The sequence below is a fragment of the Tupaia chinensis genome, unplaced genomic scaffold (genome assembly GCF_000334495.1).
Source record: "Tupaia chinensis unplaced genomic scaffold, TupChi_1.0 Scaffold143624_1, whole genome shotgun sequence".
Classification (NCBI taxonomy): domain Eukaryota; kingdom Metazoa; phylum Chordata; class Mammalia; order Scandentia; family Tupaiidae; genus Tupaia; species Tupaia belangeri.
Window position 1 is genome coordinate 805,671 of NW_006203472.1, and position 10,620 is coordinate 816,290.

General features: G+C 49.3%; 1 protein-coding gene across 7 annotated transcripts in view; it reads right to left on the minus strand.

The window, feature by feature from the left end:
- PHRF1 (PHD and ring finger domains 1) overlaps positions 1–10,620 on the minus strand; it is a 42,658-nt gene that overhangs the window by 29,207 nt on the left and 2,831 nt on the right. For 6 of the 7 annotated variants that reach the window (XM_006164437.2, XM_027766679.1, XM_014582493.1 and 3 more), the window contains exon 3: positions 4,479–4,684. In XM_006164437.2, coding sequence (XP_006164499.1) covers positions 4,479–4,684 — 206 coding nt within the window. The remainder of the gene's footprint in view (positions 1–4,478; positions 4,685–10,620) is intronic. The other variant, XM_014582492.1, reaches the window with a different exon arrangement.

Genomic DNA, 10,620 nt, shown 5'->3' on the forward strand with positions numbered 1-10,620 from the left:
GTGGGATTTTGACAGACTCTGCTCACTGCTGCCATCTCTACGGAATGAAACTTCATGCTGGAGCCAGAAAGGTGGTGCTCTTCACATCAGTTTCACCTGGGAAGATCCCAGTTCAAGTCTGGAAACAGTCTCAAGTATGGCAGGCTAGTGGATTGACACAGGCCCCCACCCTAGGGATGGATTGCAGTGTCAATACCTTGTTGAGGGTGCTGTCTCTGTCTCACTTATGGATGAAATTAATTAATTTTAAGAAAGACTTTAGTTCTGGGAAATTTTAGGTCACAAATATTTTAGAAAAGCTCAAGTCTTAAACGTCTCTTTACGGTTGATTTCTTTCTTCTTTAAGGTTTTCGCCCGAAGGTGCATGTGCTCCAGAGACAGAAAAAAAGAAACTATCCTCCGGGGGAAATGGCCATGCCAAAATTCCTTCTCCTCCCAAGATTTTAGGCAAAGACACGGATGCCCAGTGTGATCTTCAAGCCACCAGGTCTGGGAGTCAAACCTGGGATGCAAATCACATGGGAGTCCAGCACCTCAACTACCACGCTACCTATGGTTGATTCCTAAGTACGATTCATTTATTTGTTTATTATCTTTCTGGTTTTTGCCATAGGGCACATGTACTCGCTGTAGACAGGAAATAAAAGAGAAAGTGAGAAACCACCATCCCCCCGCTCTCCAGGGAGATGACTATGCCGTAACCCCTTCTCTTTCGACCTCCTCTCGGGATTGTAGGCATGTATACAAACGCACCCAGCATGATTTTGAAGCCACGGGGTCTGAGACTCAAACTGTAGTCATCCATTTGAGAATCCAGCTCCTTAACCACCACGCTACCTGCTGGTCCCTCTAAGAATAATTCTGAATCTTTACTAATCTTGTATCTAGCAGTTTGGCTAAATTTATTATCCCCAATGTTCACCTGTATAATTTTTATTTTATTTAAAAAAATTTTTGTATAAAGGGGGCTGGCAGGTGGTGTGGTAGTTAAGGGCACTGGACTCCCACATGGTTGACCCCAGTTCAAGTCCTGGACCTGGTGGCTTGCTTTCTCAATTTCCCACTCTGTCATTCTATCCCTCTCTGGTCAAATTAAAATAAATAAGTAAACAAACAAACAAACAAATAAAGTTAAATAATTCTTTAAAGAAATTATTTTATTTAACCTTATTTATTAATTTTAATTTGAGAGAGAGAGACAAAGTGAGAAAGCAAGCCACCAGGTCTGGGACTTGAACTGCAGTTAGCCATGTGGGGGGAGTCTAGCACCCTTAACCACCATGCCACCTGCTAGCCCCTCATCTGTATAATTTTTATACTAATAAAATTCATGAATGTACTATCCTACCCAATACTTACACTTTTTTTCCTTCTATTAAAACAGTAAGTATCAGATAGAAGTGGGGCCACAGGTGGTGTGATGGTCAGAACACTGTACTTCCACATAGCTGACCACAGTTCTAATCCTGGACCTGGTGATTTGGTTTCTCTCTTTCTATGTCTGTCTCTGATCAAATTAAAGAACAATACAGAGACCAGCAGTTAGTGTAATGGCTATGTCACTGGACTCCCATGTAGTTGACCGCGGTTCGTGTCCTGGACCCAGTGGCTTAAAACTCACACTGGGCGCGTGTGCGTGCGTGCCCAAGATCCTGAGAGGAGAAAGGAGGAGAAGGGACTGTGACATGGCCATCCCCTCTTGGGGGTGATTTCTTGCTTTGTTTCTCTGTCTGTCTGGCGAGCGCACATGCCCCATAGCAAAAACTAAAAAAAAAAAAAGAAAAAGAACAATACATAAAATTAATACTTCTTTAAAAAAAGAGAAATTAAAAGTCAGGTAGAAGATACATAGGAAACAACTTTTCTTGTTTCTCAATTTATTTATTTATTTTTAATCTGACCAGAGAAGGAGAGAGTGAGAGTGAGAGTGAGAGAGAAAGAGAGAGAGAAGGAAAGTGAGAAAGCAAGCCGCCAGGTCCGGGACTCGAACCATGGCCGGCCATGTGGGAGTCTAGTACTCTCAGACTTCATGCCACCTGCCGGTCTCCTTGTTTCTCAATTTAAATGAAGGTTTCAGGGCTGGCAGGTGGCGTGGTAGTTAATGTGCTGGACTCCCACATTATCGATCATGGATCAAGTCTCAGACCTAGCAGCCTGCTTTCTCACTTTTTCTCTTTGTCTCTCTCTGTTGAGTGGGCATGCCCTGTAGCAAATTTTAAAAATAACAATCATAATCAAAAATAAAATTAGGGACCAGCAGTTAGCGGAATGGCTATGTCACTGGACTCCCATGTAGTCGACCGCAGTTCCTGTCCCAGACCCGGTGACTTAAACTCACGCTGGGTGTGTATGCATGCATGCCCAAGATCCCGAAAGGAGAATGGAGGAGAAGAGATTGTGGCGTGGTCATACCCCCTGGGGGGTGATTTCTCGCTTTCTGTCTCTCTGTCTCTGTCTGGCGAGCGCACGTGACCTATAGCAAAAACCTCTTAAAAAAAATAATAATAAAATAAAATAAAATTAAGTTAAATAGTCCTAAAGATGATAATAATAATAATAAATAAATGAAGGCTTCCCTTGCCAAAGGGAACCCCAGGGGACCAGCAGTTAGCATAATGGCTATGTCGCTGAACTCCCACATAGTCGACCGTGGTTCGCATCCCAGACCCAGTGGCTTAAACTCACGCAGGGCGCATGTGCGTGCATGCCCAAGATCCCGAGAGGAGAATGGAGGAGAAGGGACTGTGGCGTGGCCATCCCCCCGGGGGGGGGATTTTCACTTTCTATCTCTCTGTCTCTCTCTGTCTGTCTGGCGAGCGCATGCGCCCTATAGCAAAAAAGACCTCTCCAAAAAAAAAAAACCAACCTCTCAATCTGGATCTAACTTAGGCTGTGGACTCCACCACAGAACAGAGACACGAAGTGTGAGAGACAGAAGCATTTCAGGAGAGTGCACTGCGTTCTCACTGAGGATGCGCGGCCAGGTGGGGGGCAGGAATGACAGCCAGGTCCCTCTTTAGCAAACTAACCTGATGGAATAGAAGAGGGCTGGGTATGGGGGACAGCTCCCATAATCCTGCTGGGCAAGATGGTGACTAACACACACTGCCGGAGCAGTTCCAGGGAGGGGAGTAACGCAAAGGCACAGAGTTAATGGTTTTGAAGTCAGGTTAAGAGAACTCAGACTCATCACCCACCTTCATAACTACTCTACTTTTCTCACGTTTTTCACAATAAAAGGTTTTAAGGAAGGCCCTGTGAGCTGCTGGCTAAGGGAACACACACAGGTTGAAGCCTGGCTCCAAGAGCTTGAAAAACACATAGATATGTGTGTGTGCAATCCCAAAGTTCCCCCAAGATGGAAAAATAGAAATGGAAAAGGGATTGCAGGGTTCAGTCACTGGTATGGCAGTGAAGACAGCTGATGCCATGTGGCTGAGTGAGTGGCTCGAGTCCTGGATGCTACAGCTTGAAAAATACACCAGGCATGTGTGCCCAAAATCTCAAGAGAAGAGTCATCTCCCCTGGAGGGATGATTTCTCATTTTCCCTCTCTTCCTCTGTCTCTCTCTCTCTGGTGAGCACTTGCACCCTACAATAAATTTAAAAAGAAAAAGGGGGGCAGCAGGTGGCATGGAGGCTAAAGTGGTTGTATCCTACATGGTCGATAGTGCGGTTAGAGTCCCTGACCCTGTGGCTTGAAAAAAATCACACTGGGCCCATGTGTGTGCATGCCCCAAACCCCAAAGAGAGTGAAGGAAGAGACTACAGTAGGGCCATCCCAGCTGTGGGGTGATTTCTCACTCCCCTGACTTCATTCTCTCTCTGGTAATGTCACATGTCCTATAGCAAAAGCAGAAAAACTAAAAGGGAATTAAGAAGGGATTATAGCATTCTCATGCCTTACTGGGGCAGTTTTCTCCCTCTTTTCTCTGTCTCTTAAGTATACGTGCCCCCTGGCAACGGCAGTTTTAAACAGGTTTAAAACTGTGTGAGGGAGGCTTACTGTCTCTGAGGGCTCACTGGGAGACACGAGATGCCCTGCATGCTTAGTGGACCCCTTCATGCATTTAAAGACCACCCGTTTATGCTGTGTCACTGCCTCCTGTGTGCCTACGAAGGCGCTCACACACTCGGGCGCGGTTTGCTGCCACAGCACATGTACCTTGGCTCCACTTGGGCAGGCTGTGACGGTGTGCCTCAGACGTGTCTACGTCATGTAGAATTTCTACAGCCAGGTCTCAAAGAGATTCCTAGTTCTCCTCTCCTCTGTCCCCTCATCCAACCCACAGTGACCTTCAGCCTGAGAGCTGAGGGTGCAACATGAAACAAAGGCCGCCCGGGGCTCAACCCTATGACTCCAACTCCTGCTGTAACACAGCAGGCTGGACCTCGGCAAGAGGCTGCCCACAGACTGGACTGCTTAGGGAAAGTGAAGGGCCGCCCCGAGGGAAGCACCCCAGTGAAAAGTCGGCTCACCTTGGACCACTCGACAATACAGTCTAGACAGAAGTAATGGGCGCAGTCCTCTGGCGTCCCCACAGCCTGGTCTCTGAAGGTGTTGAGGCAGATCGGGCAGCTCTCTGCATCTTCATCAGAATTCAACGCACCGCTGGCTTCCAGCTTTCCCTGAGCATCTGCTTCAGCCACTAACGTGTCTAAGTCATCGCCAGAATCTTCAGAACCTCGAGAAAGAGTTACAACTTCAATGAAGGGGCAGGAAAGCTGCCTGAACTGCAGTAACCTCAGGGCACAAGGACCCCAATGTGCACACCAGGCCATCCACCTGCAGGCGCATGTCCATGGAGGCCTTCCCTGCAGCCTGCCAGGCGCGGCCACCACCACAGCTCATCTAAAACCTCACTCACAGCTACTTCAAGGTAAGAGGACAGGGTTCCAGCTGAGTGGCACCAGCCAGTTCCACAACCTGAGCCTCAGAGCAGGGCCAGAACCCCTAGGAGGCAGGGCAGCACTCAGGGGCCAGCACAGGACTCCAGCAGGACAGCAGTAACTGCTGAGCTCCTGCTGTGTCCCCTGGTGCAGCAGCTCCCAACGGCTGCATGGACACCCAGCACTTTATCTCCACCATGACGACCACTCATTCCTTTCCCTGTGGGATGGAGAGCCTGGTTTCCTAACGGGACCACTAACAACAACAGTTCTGGTCAGTTTCTGAATGGTTTTTGAGGCCAGGGCTTCATCAACGGGAGATGCTTTCGATTAAATATAGTAGAACCAACATAGGCATTTATTTTTTTTGTTCTCCCAAACTCCACAAAAATAAAGAGAGTTAAGCTCACATGGACCATAGAAACAGTCTTACTCAGCCAAGATTCTTGTCCCTTCTAATCCCAAGTATGGGCAGGACCAGTAACAATTCTGGGATGTCACTCCTAGACCCTACTGTTATCTGACAAAGGGAAATTATTCCAGATCAGCCCAGTCTCATCAGGTGAGCTCTTTTTTATTTTCTAAAGAATTATTTTATGGGGGAACGAGCAGATAGTGTAATGGCTATGTCGCTAGACTCCCACGTAGTCGACCGCGGTTCGAGTCCCAGACCTGGTGGCTTAAACTCACGCCAGGCGCGTGTGCGTGCGTGCCCAAGATCCCGAGAGGAGAATGGAGGAGAAGGGATTGCGGCATGACCATCCCCCCTGGGGGGGTGATTTCTCGCTTTCTGTCTCTATGTCTCTCTCTGTCTGTCTGGTGAGCACACGCGCCCTATAGCGGGAAAAAAAAAATTATTTTATGGGACCAGTGGTTAGTGTAATGGCTATGTCGCTGGACCCCCATGTAGTCAACTGCGGTTCGCATCCTGGACCCGGTGGCTTAAAACTCATGCCAGGCGCGTGTGCATGCATGCCCAAGATCCCAAGAAGAGAATGGAGGAGAAGGGATTGGGGTGTGGCCATCCCCCCTGGGGGGTGATTTTTTGCTTTCTATCTCTGTCTGTCTGGCGAGCACACGCGCCCTATAGCAAAAACCTCTCCAAAAAGAAAAAAAAATTATCTTAACTTTACTTATTTATTTTAAAAAGGATTATTTATTTAATTCTTTATTTAATCATTCATTTGAACAGAGAGAGACACAGAGAGGGAGGGAAAGTGAGAAAGCAAACCACCAGGTCCAGGACTCGAACCATGGTCAACCATGTGGGAGTGTCCAGCGCCTTAACCACTTGCTGTCCCCAATTTATTTATGCTTATTTTACCAGAAGGGACAAAGTGAGAGAGAAAGTGAGAAAGCAAGCTGCCAGGACACCACCTGCTGGCTCCATCAGGTGAGCTCTTTAAAAGCAGAGTTTTGTCCATCTGATCACACAGAGAAGTTAGAGAGGGTGCTTCTCCTTGTCTGGAGGAAAAAAACAATAACAGCACTGACAACGCAGGGGCAGCCTCCAGGAGCTAAAGACAAGCCTGGCTGACAGCTGGCCAGGAAACAGGGACTTGAGTTCTACTGAATTTGAAGAGGATCCTGAGCATCAAGTGGGAAGTGTGGCTCAAGGGACTCTTTGATGTCAGCCCAGTGAGACCTGAACAGAGGACCCTGCTGACCTGTACCTGACTCTGACCCACAGAAACACTGAGGTGCTGAATGTGCTGTTTCAGGCAGTTATGATTGTGTTAATCTGCTTTGCAACAAGAAAAAGCTCATGAAAGAAACTGCAAAGTTGGGGAAGATGGTTAAGTGAGAAACTTAATGACAACTGACTTCGGCTTTCCTGCGTTGCTAAAGGCCTGCAGCTACAGGACCAAGGAGAGGCCAGATGACCTGATTCTTCCTAAGGAATTTTAGAAAGTGGGAAACTAGCCCTCTTAGGGTCTCCCAACTCCATGCAGCAAAGTGATGCCTATGAAAGCTCTGAAGCAGCCTGAGGCTGAACAGAGAAGGTCCAGGCAAGCAAGGCCCCAAGCAGTCCCCCTCCCTCCACCCCTGCTCAGGAGCTGCTAGAAACAAGGAAGGAACAGACATTGGCAGTAGCTGGGAGGCCAGCAGAGTCAAAAGCAGGGACCAGCAGTGAGCGTAATGGTTGTGTCACTGGACTCCCAAGTAGTCAACCGCAGTCTGAATCCCGGACCTGGTGGCTTGAAACTCACACCAGGCGCGTGTGCGTGTCCAAGATCCCGAGAGGACAATGGAGAAGGGACTGCGGTGTGGCCATCCCCCGGGGGGTGATTTCTCGCTTTCTGTTTTTTTGTCTCTTTCTGGCGAGCGCACGTGCCCTATAGCAAAAACCTCTCAAAAATAAAAAAAGGCAAGATGACCATACTGAGGGGGTGGAGCCAACAAGGCTAGCAGACGGGCTGTGATGCCAGCGGTGTGCTCACGATATCCACTCTGAACAGACTTACGCTGGCTGGAGACATGAGAGAAGTGAGACAACAGGGAAGAGTTCCAGGTCATCTTTCAGGTTCGAAGCACAACAAACAGCAGTAAAACACTGGCCCTACAGCTCGGGGGCTAAGGGAGCTAGATCCCACGCAGTCAACTGCAGTCAGAACCCTGCTCCCAACATGTGTGTCCAGAACCCTGACAGGATGGAGAAGGGGAGGAGGGACTGCAAAACGACTGTGCCCCATTGGAAGGTGCTCCCCTGCCCGCCCCCCAAATGCACACACTCTCTGGAAAGGAAAAGAAAGGGAAGGGAATCAAAGAGAAGGAAAGAGGGCCAACAGATGGTGTGGAAGTTAAGGCACTGAATCCCACATGACCAACTTCATGGTTCAAATCCTAGACCAGGCAGGGGGAACCAGCAGGTGGTGTGGTGGTTTAAGTGCTGGACACTCCCACATGGCCAACCACAGTTCAAGTCCCGGACCTGGTGGCTTGCTTTCTCATTTCCTCTCTCTCTCTGATCAAATTTTAAAAAAAAATAAAAAAAGAAAGAAAGAAAAGAAAATCACGCCAGGTATGTGTGCATGCATGCCCCAAATCCCAAGAGAATGGAGGAGAAGGGATGGCAGCTGTCCCCTATGGGGGGCGGGCGGTCTTCTTCATTTCTCTCTCTCTGGCAAATGCACATGCACTATAACAAAAAAGAAAAAAATAAAGATTTTCAAGAGTAAATCCCAGTGTGGGAAAAGAGACAAGAGTGAGAAGAGCCCACCTGTGGGACAGGGTCAAGGAAGGCTCCGGGTTTCTACAGACGCAGGCGATGCCCTTAAAGACGTTCCCCTGCTCGACAGCTCACCGTGCTCCACACCAGCTAAAGACTGTACTATGTTCTAGAAACTTGTGGCCTGGGGACCAGGAGTTAGCATAATGGCTATGTTGCTGGACTCCCACGTAGTCAACCACGGCTCGAGTCCCGGACCTGGTGGCTTAAAACTCATGCCGGGCGCGTGTGCATGTGTGTCCAAGATCCCGAGAGGAGAATGGAGGAGAAGGGATTGCGGTGTGGCCATCCCCCCTGGGGGGTGGTTTCTCGCTTTCTGTCTCTCTGTCTCTCTCTGTCTGTCTGGTGAGCACACGCACCCTATAGCAAAAACCTCTCCAAAAAAAAAACTTGTGGCCTGGTGGTTACAGTGGCTGGATCTCACATGGCTGACCGCATGGCTCAAGTACTAGACTCTGTGGCTTGAAAAACACATTAAGCACATATTTGTGTATGCCCAAAAATCCCAAAAGGAGGGAGAAATGGAGAAGGGATTATGGCAGCTCCCTCCCCTCTCCCAAGGAGGTGTACATGCCCTCTTGAAAATTAAAAAACCAAACTGGTGCTGGAAGAACACAGCAGGGTGTTCAATAAAGCTTTCCATACCCACCAGCTACCACCACCTCCCCGCTGCCTTCCTATCACCGGGCCTCACTGTCCGCAAGCCTGGCAACAGCCCCTGCTCTTCCAGCACCGCTGCAGCTACAGGACCAAGGAGAGGCCAGATGACCTGATTCTTCCTAAGGAATTTTAGAAAGTGGGAAACTAGCCCTCTTAGGGTCTCCCAACTCCATGCAGCAAAGTGATGCCTATGAAAGCTCTGAAGCAGCCTGAGGCTGAACAGAGAAGGTCCAGGCAAGCAAGGCCCCAAGCAGTCCCCCTCCCTCCACCCCTGCTCAGGAGCTGCTAGAAACAAGGAAGGAACAGACATTGGCAGTAGCTGGGAGGCCAGCAGAGTCAAAAGCAGGGACCAGCAGTGAGCGTAATGGTTGTGTCACTGGACTCCCAAGTAGTCAACCGCAGTCTGAATCCCGGACCTGGTGGCTTGAAACTCACACCAGGCACGTGTGCGTGTCCAAGATCCCGAGAGGACAATGGAGAAGGGACTGCGGTGTGGCCATCCCCCGGGGGGTGATTTCTCGCTTTCTGTTTTTTTGTCTCTTTCTGGCGAGCGCACGTGCCCTATAGCAAAAACCTCTCAAAAATAAAAAAAGGCAAGATGACCATACTGAGGGGGTGGAGCCAACAAGGCTAGCAGACGGGCTGTGATGCCAGCGGTGTGCTCACGATATCCACTCTGAACAGACTTACGCTGGCTGGAGACATGAGAGAAGTGAGACAACAGGGAAGAGTTCCAGGTCATCTTTCAGGTTCGAAGCACAACAAACAGCAGTAAAACACTGGCCCTACAGCTCGGGGGCTAAGGGAGCTAGATCCCACGCAGTCAACTGCAGTCAGAACCCTGCTCCCAACATGTGTGTCCAGAACCCTGACAGGATGGAGAAGGGGAGGAGGGACTGCAAAACGACTGTGCCCCATTGGAAGGTGCTCCCCTGCCCGCCCCCCAAATGCACACACTCTCTGGAAAGGAAAAGAAAGGGAAGGGAATCAAAGAGAAGGAAAGAGGGCCAACAGATGGTGTGGAAGTTAAGGCACTGAATCCCACATGACCAACTTCATGGTTCAAATCCTAGACCAGGCAGGGGGAACCAGCAGGTGGTGTGGTGGTTTAAGTGCTGGACACTCCCACATGGCCAACCACAGTTCAAGTCCCGGACCTGGTGGCTTGCTTTCTCATTTCCTCTCTCTCTCTGATCAAATTTTAAAAAAAAATAAAAAAAGAAAGAAAGAAAAGAAAATCACGCCAGGTATGTGTGCATGCATGCCCCAAATCCCAAGAGAATGGAGGAGAAGGGATGGCAGCTGTCCCCTATGGGGGGCGGGCGGTCTTCTTCATTTCTCTCTCTCTGGCAAATGCACATGCACTATAACAAAAAAGAAAAAAATAAAGATTTTCAAGAGTAAATCCCAGTGTGGGAAAAGAGACAAGAGTGAGAAGAGCCCACCTGTGGGACAGGGTCAAGGAAGGCTCCGGGTTTCTACAGACGCAGGCGATGCCCTTAAAGACGTTCCCCTGCTCGACAGCTCACCGTGCTCCACACCAGCTAAAGACTGTACTATGTTCTAGAAACTTGTGGCCTGGGGACCAGGAGTTAGCATAATGGCTATGTTGCTGGACTCCCACGTAGTCAACCACGGCTCGAGTCCCGGACCTGGTGGCTTAAAACTCATGCCGGGCGCGTGTGCATGTGTGTCCAAGATCCCGAGAGGAGAATGGAGGAGAAGGGATTGCGGTGTGGCCATCCCCCCTGGGGGGTGGTTTCTCGCTTTCTGTCTCTCTGTCTCTCTCTGTCTGTCTGGTGAGCACACGCACCCTATAGCAAAAACCTCTCCAAAAGAACA